Raw genomic sequence first — 13,904 nt, forward strand, 5'->3', positions numbered from 1 at the left:
CCTCCTAAATGGCCCACAACAGAGGTAAAACCAAGCTAACAGAAGTTGGACAATTCAGCTTTTAGTGAATGAGAGCTCAACAGCCCAGACGGTAGATATAGTATTGTTCGTAACGTTTACTTTAGGCTACGTCGAACAGTGCAGCAGATCACAGACCTGATCGGTCAGATTGGGAGATGATATTTGCCTCGCTTGAGGTGGCATGTGAATTGAGGAAAAGGCGCCACTCTCGGAGACTAATAGATGTCCACGCACTTTGTATAAAGAGTGAGAGCAAACACCTTCATTTAATAATGGCGAGGCCAATGGCGGGAAAGCACAGCATTTGCGTTGACCTTTCAAAACAATGTCTGGTCGTTTACTTCATGAAATATCATTAATTGGATCGTATTGCATCATGCACCTTGGACTAGAATGTTTGGTCGCATAAGCGTAAGTCCAAAGAAGGATCCAGTTCCTTCTCTCCGGAGATGTTGTCTGTCCCGCTGAGTTACTCCAGCTTTTTGTGTCTTATCGTAATTGTAATGAACCCACTGATTACATTGTTTGGCTAATTGCCTCACCTGAGATTCGTTCCCAATATAAATGATGCCTTCGCTGAACACGTTATGACATTTGGTTAGTAAGAATCAGCGGATACACAGCGCCAGCCGTTTCTCGGAGGTAATGACAGTAATCTTCCAGATCGAGCGCATTTACTACCCTGTACTTGCAGTCGTTGGAGTTACCGGTAAGGCGCCGCCCGGGTCTCGGTTTTTCCACGCTGCTCGTTTTATTAAGGCACATGTTCGGTGTTACAGGTAAAGTAAGCGGGGTTATTGCGCTAGGGTTCTCACTCCCAAAATCGTAATCCGCTCCCCCCCCCCCCCCCCCCCCCCCCCCCCCCCCCCCCCCACCCCCCCCGAATGCCTTGCGTTTACTAACTTTAGGGAGGAAGTGGGATAATAATCAGAAGGGCTTTGGCTGTTTGATTTCAAACCACGATACTTCCATGGGTCTGGAGTGAATGCCGACTAATCTCGGCGCTACTCGCTCCCAACTGCATGACCATCACGAGGCCACATCTTGAAGTATGTTCTGTCGCTGGGGCGGAGAGGCCCAAGGATCATAGTGGGGGAAGGGACTGCAGACGCTGGTTTACACTGGAGATAGACACAAAATGCTGGAGTAAGTCAGCGGGACAGGCAGCATCTCTGGAGAGAAGGAATGGATGAGATTGCGGGTCGAGACCCTTCTTCAGACTGAGAGTCGGGGGAAACGGGAACTAGAGATTTCACTTGGGGCAAGTTACAAACCCTGCCGTGGTGAATAATGATGGATCGAACTTCAAATAACCCCTGCTTTTCCCCACTCCCCCCCCCACCCTAGTTCTATGACTAGTTACAGTTCTTTTTAACTGTTTGTATGTCTTGTCATCGCCTTCCCCTCAGCTAACTATGAACCATTGTACATTTCCTTGCACATCGCTAGCTTTAATCTGTTGTTTTCACACCCTGCGTGTTATTTGTACCCTTCCATATCTCTAGTCTCCCTCTCCCCTGACTTTCCGTCTGAAGAAGGGACTCCACCCCAAACGTTTCGCCCATCCTTTCTCTTCGGAGACGATGCTTGTCCCGCTGAGTCACTTCAGGATTTTGTGTCTATCTTAGGCCCAAAGATCATGATGGGTGAGACTGGAAATTTTCACGGAGGTGAGGATGTCTGTTGCCGAATCCGCGGCTCTGGCATCGAAAGTTCATGAAATCATTTCTGAAATCACCTACTTGGGAGAAGACATTGCATCATTTATTTATTTTTATTTTTATTTATTTTATTTTATTAGAAGTAAGTACAATCATATGGCACCAAAGTGCCTAATATATATTTTCATAATACATTTTATGTACAACTTCTTTTTGTTTTTGTTACATTGAAAAAAGATTAGAATAAGAAAAAGAAGTTAGATAGCAAAGGATAGAAAGATGTGAAATATATGGTGTGTGAAGAAAGAAAACGAGTAAATGAAGAAAGTTGAGAAAGAGAAAATAGAAAAAAGAAAATAAAATTTAAAAAAGGAGATCAATATTTATAATCTTGACCAACCCTCGTCCAGTCCTGCAACAGTTCTTTTACAATTGTGTTGCACCATATGGTTCCAAAAAAACGACGAATGGAGACCAACTGGTTATGAATTGGTCTGATTTATCCATTAGGAGGAATCGCATTTCCTCAAGATGAGCTGTGTCCAACATACTTGCAATCCACATTTTAAGCGTTGGTATTGATGTACCCTTCCAAAATTTAAGTATTAATTTATTTGCTATTATTAAACCATAGTTAAAGAATAGATTTTGAGATGTGTTCAATTTATTCCCATCTTCCATTACGCCAAATATAATAATTTCAGTATTAGGTTCCATTCTTGTCTTGAATAATTTTGTAAATATTTCAAAAATATCATTCCAAATTCTATAAAGTTTTATGCAGGAAACTAAGGAGTGTGTTATAGTTTCATTTTGGGCTAGACATTTATCACAAGTGGCGGATATATTTGGATAACATTTGTTCAATCTTGTTTTTGAATAATATAATCTATGTACAATTTTAAATTGAATTAGATGATGTCTTACATTAATTGAACATTTGTGAATATATATCAAGTATTTTTCCCATGTAACCTTCGTGATTTTTATCATTAGTTCCCGTTCCCACTCTTCTCTAAGTACCTCTGTCGATGGTAGGTCTATATTTAGAATACTATTATATAAATATGATATTAATTTTTGTGAGTCGGTTTCAATATTCATTGCTTCTTCCAATACTTCAGAGATTATTTTTTGATATCCTTGTATCATATTTTTCATGAAATCGCAAATCTGAAGATATTTAAAATATTGGTTGCTTTTCAATTTAAATTTTAATTGTAATTGTTGGAATGATAGTAGGTTTCCAATTTCGTACATATCCCCGATCCTTCTAATTCCGAGACTTTCCCATTGGTTATATGTCTTATCAATAAGAGATGGTTTAAATAAAGGGTTATTCGCTATTGGCATTAACAATGATAGGTTTCTTAATTTTAAAGATAATTTTATTTGTTTCCAAATTCTTATTGTACCATATATACTTGGGTTCTTATATATTGTGTTATTCAGTTTTTTTGGGGAGAAGAGGATCGTTCCTATATTACAAGGATGGCAATCTTCCTTCTCCATTTTTATCCATTCTGTCTGTTGGGTAGAACTATCCAACCAATAAATCATATTCGTAAAATGCACTGCCCAGTAATAATACATAAAATTCGGAAGTGAAAGTCCCCCGACCTCTTTTGGTTTACATAAGTGTTTTTTTGTGATTCTATGTGATCTATAGTCCCAAATATAATTAGTAATATTAGAGTCTAATTTTAAAATATATATTTTGGTATATATACCGGTATAGACTGAAATAGGTATAGTAATTGTGGTGGGAAGATCATTTTTATTGCATTTATTCTACCTAATAATGATAAGGGAAGTGTTTTCCAAAATTCAATCAGCGTATTAAGTGTATTTAATAAAGGTATGAAATTAGCGTTGAATAATGCTTTATATTTTCTAGTAATCTGAATACCCAAATATTTAAAATTTTCTATTGCGATTTTAAAGGGGAACTTCAATAAGTGTGTAGGTTCTTGAGGTTTTAATGTCATGGTTTCACTTTTATTCCAGTTTATTCTATATCCAGAAAAAGACCCAAATTCCTCTATTAAATTTAATAAATTTGGTATGCTCGTTTGTGACTTTGTAATATATAAACGTATATCATCTGCATATAATGAGATTTTATTCTTTGAGCCCCTGGTATTATAGCCCTGAATATTCGGATGAATTCTTATACTTTCAGCCAGGGTTCTATCATAAGGGCAAATAGCAGGGGTGATAATGCACATCCCTGCCTATTACCCCTTGATAGTTGAAATTTTTGAGATAACATGTTATTAGTTAAAATTCTTGCCATCGGTTTATCATATAATAATTTTACCAATGTTATTAAATTCTCTCCCATATTAAATTTTTGTAGTACTTTATATAAGTATTGCCACTCTACCTGATCAAATGCTTTCTCTGCATCCAAAGAAATAATTGATATATCTTCTTCCTCTACTTTATGCGAGTTATATTAAACAGACGTTATATTAAACAGATGTCTCAGATTATTAAATGAGTATCTTTTAGGCATAAACCCCGTTTGATCAGGGTTTATCAATTTAATAATATATTTGCTTAATCTTCTTGCTAAAATCTTTGCTAAAATTTTCTGATGTGTATTTAAAAGTGATATAGATCTGTATGAGCCCGGATCTTCTAAATCTTTATCTTTTTTTGGAATAAGCGTAATAATTGATTCTGTTAGTGTTTCAGGTAGTTTGTTTTCTTTAAAAGCACGGGAGTATAAATTAAATAAATAAGGGGTCGTTATCTCGTGAGATTTATTTTTATAAAATTCATTATTAAAACCATCTGGTCCTGGTGTCTTACCATTTTTTCAGCGATTTTATTGTTTCACCTATTTCTTTGATTGTAATTTAAGCTCCTAATTCCTCTTGTTCCAAAAGGTCCAGTATTGGAAGATTACAGTTATCTAGACAATTTTAATTTTAGATGTATATAGGTTTTGGTAAAATTGAGCAAATCTATTATTAATATCTTTAGGTGGCATTAGTAATTCACCTTTCTCTGGTTTAATTTTGGTTATAGTATTTTCCTTTTCTTTGTTTTTACAATTGGCGAGTTAAAAGCTTATGTGGTTTGTCACCAAACTCAAAATGTTCCTGTTTTGTAATTTGGAATAGTCTTGTTACTCTTGCCGATAAAATTCGATTAAGTTTAAATTTCAGTAATATTATCATTGTGTTTATCTGTCGTGGAATCTTTAGCATTATCTAACTCTAACTCCCTGATTTCTTGTTCTAACAACATTTGTTCTGTCTTATTCTTGTTATTTTGAAAACTTTGATATGAAATTATAATTCCTCTCGTAAATGCCTTAAAAATTTCCCATAATAAAGAAGGCAAAGTACCTGGTATATCATTTGTATCGAAAAAAAGTTTAATTTGTTGTTTTAAATATTGATAGCCTTGCACGTCATTTAAAATATGTGTATTAAACCTCCAAAAAATTTTTTTACCTGGCATTCCCTCAAATTTTACTGAACATTGCATCATTTCTGCTGGTGCGTGTGTAAGTTTCACAACTAACATGTTAAACTGCCGCTCCTATGGCACTAGACACTAAATAGTGTTCCTATTTTATCTTCAGTTAACTTCATGGCGATTGTGATCCTGAGACGAGGGAAATGTGGGCTTTCCAAATGCATCACCCGTTACCTGGTGGCGATGTCAGCAGCTGATCTATTATTGGTCGTTTTGAATGTAATCCTCAATCGAATTAATAACATCCATTTCCCTGTGACATTCCTGTTCGTAACTCCGATATGTGCCATAAAGGTTGTCTTGTTAGCGGCTGCTATAGACTGCTCTGTCTGGTTCACAGTCGCGTTCACATTTGACCGATACGTGGCCATTTGCTGTCAGAAGCTCAAACCGCGATACTGCACCCAACAAACGGCGGTGGTGGTTTTGGGAGCAGTGAGTGCTGTGGGATGTTTGCGATGCATTCTCTGGTATTTTGTATTTGTCCCTTCTGTTATTATTGACAACGTCCCTTGGTTTTGCGCTCTAACGCCACATTATTTCACATCATCTTTATGGACTGTGTACGAGTGGATTGACAGTTTTCTAACGCCGCTGTTTCCGATCGCACTGATCCTGGTGTTTAACGCTCTGACTGTCAGGAACATTGTCACAGCCAATCGCCTCCGCAAAGGACTCCGCGCCAACAGCAAGGGAGAGAACCGCGCTGACCCAGAGGCGGAGAACAGGAGGAAATCCATCATCTTACTCTTTGCTTTGTCTGCCAATTTTATACTGATGTGGGTCACCTATGTTGTACATTCCTTAACCTGGCCGGTTGTAAACTATAATTATACGGACAAAAACCTTAGTAATCCAATCTACATTGTCCAACAGACTGGATTCATGCTGAACCTTCTCAGTTCATGTACTAACACGTGTATTTATGCTCTAACCCAGGCTAAATTCAGGGAGGAGTTGAAGAATGGGGTAAGATATCCATTCATTCAAATTATAAAATTATTTAAACAATAATATAAAACCAATCTTGAACTAGAGTTTGAAATTAGCATTCCATTTATCATCCTGTATCCTTGGGACTTTTTCATAATTTTACACAGGTTTTTAAACTTCATCAGTCATTGCTTATGATGTACCAGACTGCCGACAACACTGACATTGAATCACCGTCCCAGCTGATTGTCTTCCATATTTTTCCCATTACAAACGTAGATTATTCCCGCCACTAAATGTCTCCTCCATACATCCCCGCTGAAGCACATTAGTATGTCTTTTTGCTAACTTTCATTAGCGATCTCTGATTTAGATGTTGCTCTAATTGAGAGGGTGCATTCTATGCTACTTTTATTGGATTGGACAGGGCAAATGACAATATATCAGTGGGTGAACATTTGGGACACGCGACCACTGTTATATTAACTTTATGCCCCTGTCCCACTAATGCCCCTGTCCCACTTAGGAAACCTGAACGGACACCTTTGCGCCCCACCCAAGGTTTCCGTGCGGTTCCCGGTGGGGAAGGTTGCAGGTGGTTGCCGGAGGTTGCAGGTCGTGGAAGCAGGTGTGGGAGACTGACAAAAACCTCCGGGATTGGACACGACCAACTTTGATGGTATTGGACAGGAACTTGCAAAAGTTGAATGGGGTAGGTTGTTTGTGGACAAGAGAAGGTCTGCAAGGCGAAATGCTTTTAAATGTGTGATAGTGAGATTTCAAGATATGCATGTTCCTGGAAGAGTGAAGGGAATCACATGATCCTTTGGTAAGTTTCCCTCGGTGACGAAAATAATTACGGCTCCAGTCAGGGAAAGAAAGGAGGCATGTGTCAGATATAGGTGTTTGTAACAGAGTGAATCACTGGGAGAAGATAGGGGATTGTGGAAAATACTTAACAAGGAAACCAGGTGGGCAAAAATGGGGCATGCGATAACTCTGCTAAATCAGAGAAGAATCTGAGAATAATATAAAATGTATAAATATATTGGGTGGGTGGTGGGTAACAAGGGAGTACTACAAAGGATCGGCTCTTTCATCCTATAATGTTTGTGCCGAATACGATATCAAGCTAAACCGATCTCATCTGGCTGTACATGATCATATCTCTCTTTCCCCTGCATCTCCATGTACCGATCTAATGCCCTCTTTAACGCCACTATCCTACCTCCTGCCTCCTGCCTCCTCCACACACCTGGCAGCGCGTCCCAGGTCCCCACCACTCTGAGTAAAAAATCTTGGCCCGCACATTCTCATTAACCGTCTCCTTATCGCCCTCTAATGTTGGACATTTGCAGCTCGGAAAACAGGTTCTGACTGTCCTTGCCTCATAATCTTATATATTAAAATTCGAGAGAAGAAGTTGCCTCAAACCAAAGTGGTTGTCTATACTTGGAGCTGCCGAAAATGGATAAGGTCCTCAATGAACATGTTCAGCCTTGTTTACACCGTGGAGGCAGACATGAAGACCTTGGGACAGTGAATGGAAATTTCTTTAGGGTAGTCGATGTTTCACGGGGACCTGCTGGATGTCGAAGTATGAAGACAGATATATCTCCCAAACTGATCTTATATAACTAATGTCACCACGGGGAACTAGAGATGAAATTGCAGGATCCTGGTTAAGATATATGAATTACCGTTAGGCATGGATCTGGAAGACTGGAGGGTGGCAGCGGTTTCACATCTACTTAAGAAGAGCTGAATAGAAAAAAAATATGGCAACCATAAGCTAGTAGTCTAACAACTATAGTAGAAAAGTTACTGGGGTGGATTCTGGGGGATATGATATACATGCATTTGGATAGCAAGAGCTTGAGTGGTCCGGGTGGTTTTCTACATAGAGATCTGTCCTCATGAGGGATTCATTGAGGTTATTGAAAAATAACTCGAAGGTTGACGAGGTCCATATAGACTGTAGATATAGTCTATATGGACTTTAGGACTTTGATCGCGTTCCACTTGGTGGATTAAATCGCATGTGAGTCAGGGGGAGCTGGCCAACTGGAAACACAGGTAACATCATGGTAGAACACAGAGGATGGTGAGGGGAGGTTGTTTCTTGGACTGCAAAGATGTAACGTCATAGTCTCTAATTGGGACCAATTGCTGTTTGTCATCTGTATCAAAGATTTGAATGAGTATGTACAAGGCATGATCGGAAATCATTTACAGATGACACCAAATTAGGTGGTATCATAGGCAGTGAAGATGGTTCTCAAAGGTTGTAGAGTGATCTTAAAGAGCTGGGCGAGTGGGCCATAGAATGGATAATTAATAGCCAAATAATGGATAATGGACCTTATATCAGATCAGGGTGAGGTGTTGCATTTTGGGAAGTCAAGCTAGGGCGGGACCTTGACAGTGAATGGTGGAGCCCTGGTGAGGGTTGGAGAGCAGAAGGATCTCGGAATCCAAGTACAGTTCCTAAGTGTGATGTCGCAGGCAGACAAGGTGTTGAATAAAGCTTTCAGAACATTGGTCTTCATCAGTCATGGAATTGAGTACAGAAGTAGGAATATCATTTTATAGTCTGCGAGGCCGCACTTGGATCATTGTGATCCGTTCTGGTCACCCCTGCAACAGGAAATATACATGGAAAGGTGCATGTAGGATTTACGAGGAAATTGCCAGGACCTGAGCGCATGAGCTGTTTGGGGAAATCGGACAGGCCAGGACCTTTATTTGTTGCAGTGCTGGGCATTGAGAAGTAATATTACAGCTTGAAATAACGGACTATAAAGTGATGTATTGCAGCATGGCTGGGCACAACGTCTCCCTCACCGATGATTGATGGAGCCCCATTCTGTTCCAAATCCATGCGATAACACAGCTATAGTGCACCAGATCCCAAACAATGATGAGATGTTGTATAGTAACGAGACAGAGTTATAGAGCCATACACCCTTTGGACCAACTCGCCCACGACAACCAACACGCCCTATCCACACTAAAATGCCATATGCCTCCAACGCTGTCCTATCCATGTACCTGTCCAAATGTTTTTTAAACGTTGTTACTGCACCTGCCTACACCACCTGTGGCAGCTCATTCCAAATACCTACCACTTTCTGTAAAAAACAATTGCCCCAAAGTTCCTGTTAAATTATTTGCTGCTCACCTTAAACATATGTCCTCTAGTTCTTCATTCCCCTACTCTGGGTAAAAGACTCCATGCATTTACTCTATCTATCCCTCCATAATCTTGTACAGATCTATGTAAAGACTCCTCATTCTCCTGTGTTCCAAACACTAAAGTCCTAGCCTGCTCAACCTCTCCTTGTCGCGCTGGCCCTCGATTATTGGTAACATCCTCGTAAATCATCTCGTTGATCAAAACTGAACACAATATTCTAAATGTGGCCTCACCAATGTCTTGTACAACTGTCATATGAACTCCCAACGACAATATTCAATACTCTGACTGTTGAAAGACAATGTGCTGAAAGCTTTCTTGATCACCCTATCTTCCTGTGACGCCTTCTTCAATGGGATATGCACCTGTACTCAAAGATCCCTCTGCTCTACAACATTCCCCAGAGACTGTGCCATTCACTGTGTAGGACCTGACCTGGTTAGACTTCCCATAATACAAGACCACACACTTATCTGTATTAAACTCCATCAACCATTCCTCAGCCCATCGGACCAACTGATCAAGATCCTGCTGTAGGTTTTGAGAACGATTGCCACTAACTATAATATTACCTATTTTTGTGTCATCTGTAAATTTACTAATCATGCCTTGTATGTTCTCATCCAAATCATTGATATGGTTGACAAACAGATGTGAGACTCACTGGCCTGTAGTTCCCAGGTTTTTCCCTGCAGCCCTTAAATAGAGGCAGTACATTTGTCACCCTCCAGTCTCCCAGTACCTCACCCGTATCTGATGACTCATAAATCCTAGCCAGAGCACCTGTAATTTCAAATCTAGCTTCCCTTAATGTTATTGGGTGTATCTGACCAAGTCTGGTAGATATGTGTACCTTCATAAGCATTGGGAACTTCAAAATCCCCTCGACCTGAATACTGGCTGCCTCAAGACATTTCCAATGACTGCCCCAAATTCCTCGGCCCTCATTTCTTTCTGCATGATAAAAGCAGAGGAGAAATACTCACTGAGGACCTTGCCATCTCCCGAGGCTCTATACAAGTCTTCACCTTTTGATTCCCGAGGGGCCCCATTCTCTTTCTAATTACCATTTCCTCTTAATGTATTTGTGAAATCTCTTGGGATTATCCTTAATATTATCTGCCAGAGCGATCTCCTGCCCCCCTTCTGCCCTACTGCTTTCATTGTTTTGCTTGCTCCTCAGTTCCCAGGACTCCTCAAGGTATATGCTTGATCCCAGCTGCCTATACCTGCCCCATGCCTCATTTTTACTCTTGACCAGAGCCTCAATTTCTCTCGGCATCCAACTTACGCCCTTATCCTTACGTTCGCGTGCCTTTCGCTAACAGGAACAAGTCATGAACATGTTCTGGACTCTCGTCAGCATTCGTTTAAAAACTAAAACTTTCCTGATGTCCATTTTCCTTCAAACAACCGGGTCCAGTCAACCTGAGCGATTTCCCGCCCAAAGACTTCAAAGTTGGACAATTTAGCATTTTAACTCGTGGGCCCTCTCTGTTTCTATCCATGCCCAATAGAACAGTGGTCGCTGGTCCTAAATTGCTCTTCCATGAAAATTTCATCCACTTACTCCTCCGAATTTCCGAAGGCTACATCAAGCATTGCCAACTGTGTAGGCCCCTCTACATGTTGCCTGAGGAAACCTTCCTGAACACATTTGACAAATTCTGACCCGTCTAAACCTTTTGCACTAAACCTTATGATGGTCCCAGTCAATATTGGGAAAGTTCACATCCTCTACTATGACAGCCTTGTTAGTCCTGAAGTTGCCTGCAATCTCCTGACAAATGTGCTCATCCAACGTGTGCCTGTGGTGCACTCCCAACAAGGTGATCATCCCTTTCTTCTTTCTTAGCTTCACCCATATAGCCGCTCTGGACAAACCATCAGTAATGTCATCTCTGACCACTACCGTGTGGCACTCTCCTTGTTCATTGAAGCAACACCCCTCAACTGTTTTACCTCCACCTCTATCTCTCATGAAGCATCTGTACCCTGGAACATGAAGCTGCCTCTCCTTTACGTCCTTTAACCAGGTTTCTGTAATGGCTACAATGTCCCGGTCCCATGTACCTATCTATGCCCCGAGTTCATCCGCCATGCCCGTCAGGCCTCTCGGTTTAAAATAAGTGCAATTCAACCCGACAGTCATTCCTCGCTCCCTGCTTTTTCTACTGCTTATTCTGTCCAACGAATTTTCTTTCATCACCATCCATACCAACTTCAAAGCTCTCACCTGCCTTGGTCCTGCAGTGCCCCCCTCCCCCCCCCCCCCCCCCCCCTGTGGACTAGGGGAGCTTTGATAGAAATACAGAAAACAATGCAGTCTGTTCCCACCGCTGGACAGGTAGAGGACTAGAGGTCTCGCACAACATAAAGACGAAGGGAACAGGGAATAACAAGAGGAGGAACCATTTTACTCAGCGGGTGGCTCGACTTTGGAACTGCAGATGCGGTGGGTTTAGCTCCCCGTTTGGCCTTCAATTGGGTAAATAAATTGAAGGGGAAATATTGCAAAACAACCGAGGGGGAACAGGGTGGAACTGGTGAGTTGTCTTGTCAGATAACACTGACATAATGGGACAGAGTCTATTCTACAGTGCAGGTCTTCAGTGTTACGGGTGAATAGATACTGATGGGATAGATGGATATCGAGGAAACGCAGGCAAAACTGACAAGCTCATGCAGGCAAATTGATAGATATGAACGGACTGGGTCGAGGTCTCGGCCACCAAGCTGTATAACTTCATGACTCTCTGGCTTGTACTTGGACCTGGACACACTGGCCTCAGATGTTTCGAGACATCACATGGAGTGAATCCAACTTGGCTGCAGCCCGGCTTCAATGATGGGAAATATCTCAGGAGAGAGCGGAGATAGATTACCCTCGCAGTATTTCTGGCTGAACACTTCTTTCAATCTGTCTGCCTTGTCCTCACTCATATACTCTGACAGGTCTGCCAGTTGCACATGTTTCGCTCACAAGCAACTCCTTGCTGCAATTTCAGGGGATAAGACAGGAAATACACAACGTGCTGGAATAACTCAGCGGGTGAGGAAAACACAGACAGGTGATGGCTGGGGTCGGGGCACGTTTTCATTGACCAATGGTGGCCTAAACGGCAGTTTCCCGACGTTATTTCATGAAGTATATTCAGGATGTGGTTCAAGGTCAAAGTCCTAGGTTTCAATGTCAGTTTATTGTCACGTGTACCAATTAAGGTCCGGTGAAATTCGGATTGCAATACGATCATACTAAACAAAGCAACGACACACGTTTACAGAAAAGTTAACATAAACATCCACCACAGCGGATTCCTCGCGTTCCTCACTGTGATGGAAGGCAATAAAGTCCAAGCCTCTTCCTCTTTTATTCTCCGCAGTCGCGGCGTTCGAATCTCCCGCGTCGGGGCGGTCGAAGCTCCAGCGGCTTGGAGTTTCCGGTCGGCCTCTAACCATAGACAGCGAGCTCCAAGATGAGAAAATCCGCCGGCTCCCGCGGTTGTAGCCCCAAAGTCGACCACGACATGGATCGCGGGTTAAAGTCCGCAGGCACCCACAGCTGGAGCTGCAAAGACGATCCCTGGCAAAGGGATCGCGGGCTCCGTGATGGTAATAATAATAATAATAATAATAATAATAATAATAATAATAATAATAATAATAATAATAATAATAATAATTTTATTTATAGAGCACTTTAAAAACAAACATAGCTGCAACAAAGTGCTGTACATCACTAATCATTGACAAAAAAAGTTAATACACACCAAAAATAACAATCAAAAGAATAGTAGGAAAAGACATGTAAAATAAAGAAACATCAAAAACACCACAAACAGAAGCAAAGCCTCAGGCATGGTCAAAAGCCAGGGAGTACAAATGTGTTTTAACACTGGATTTGAAGATGGACAGTGAGTGGACCTGTCTGATGTGCAACGGCAGGGTGTTCCAGAGTGCCGGAGCAGCAACAGAGAAGGCTCTATCCCCTCTGAGCCTCCGACTAGACCTCGGTACCTCCAGGAGCAGCTGACCAGCTGACCTGAGGGACCGGGCAGGAGCGTATGGGTGGAGCAGCTCAGAGAGGTAAGGCGGGGCGAGCCCATTCAGAGATTTAAAAACAAATAACAGTATCTTAAAATGAACTCGAAAGTGCACTGGGAGCCAGTGTAGGGAGGCCAGAATTGGCGATATGTGCTCCCTCTTTCGAGTCCCTGTTAAAAGGCGAGCAGCAGCATTCTGAACCAACTGGAGACGAGCCAGTGAAGAACGAGCAACACCAAAATAGAGCGCGTTACAGTAATCCAGCCTAGATGTAATAAAGGCATGGATTACTGTCTCAAAATGCTGCCGCTCGAGAATGGGCTTCACCTTCGCCAGCTTCCTTAGGTGAAAGAAGCTGGACTTAACCACCGCGCATATTTGGCGATCTAATTTAAAGTCACTGTCCATCCTAAAACCCAGGTTCACAACTGTTGGCTTCACGTACCTTGACAATGGACCTAAATCAACAAATGGAGGTTCACGGCAGCCATTGGGATCAAATAAAATCACCTCTGTCTTCTTTTCATTAAATCCAAGAAAGTTTAGGGCCAACCAGG

At 41.5% G+C, this 13,904-nt stretch overlaps 1 protein-coding gene across 1 annotated transcript; it reads left to right on the top strand.

Moving 5' to 3' along the window:
* The first annotated feature begins 666 nt into the window (after nt 1–666).
* On the top strand, nt 667–6,403 carry LOC129715655 (probable G-protein coupled receptor 139). Its single transcript, XM_055665514.1, has 3 exons — nt 667–730; nt 5,281–6,143; nt 6,275–6,403. The coding sequence occupies exons 1-3, from the start codon at nt 667–669 to the stop codon at nt 6,401–6,403; spliced, it is 1,056 nt and encodes a 351-aa protein (XP_055521489.1).
* Nucleotides 6,404–13,904: the final 7,501 nt, after the last annotated feature.

Source organism: Leucoraja erinacea, unplaced genomic scaffold, assembly GCF_028641065.1.
Source record: "Leucoraja erinacea ecotype New England unplaced genomic scaffold, Leri_hhj_1 Leri_1303S, whole genome shotgun sequence".
Classification (NCBI taxonomy): Eukaryota; Metazoa; Chordata; class Chondrichthyes; order Rajiformes; family Rajidae; genus Leucoraja; species Leucoraja erinaceus.

Bases quoted from the DNA above. Each gene is read 5' to 3' on its own strand.
- LOC129715655 (XM_055665514.1), top strand. From the start codon at position 667: ATGACAGTAATCTTCCAGATCGAGCGCATTTACTACCCTGTACTTGCA. The intron at 731-5,280 runs GTAAGGCGCCGC...TTTTATCTTCAG, and splicing joins TGCAGTCGTTGGAGTTACCG to TTAACTTCATGGCGATTGTG. The intron at 6,144-6,274 runs GTAAGATATCCA...AATTTTACACAG, and splicing joins GGGAGGAGTTGAAGAATGGG to GTTTTTAAACTTCATCAGTC.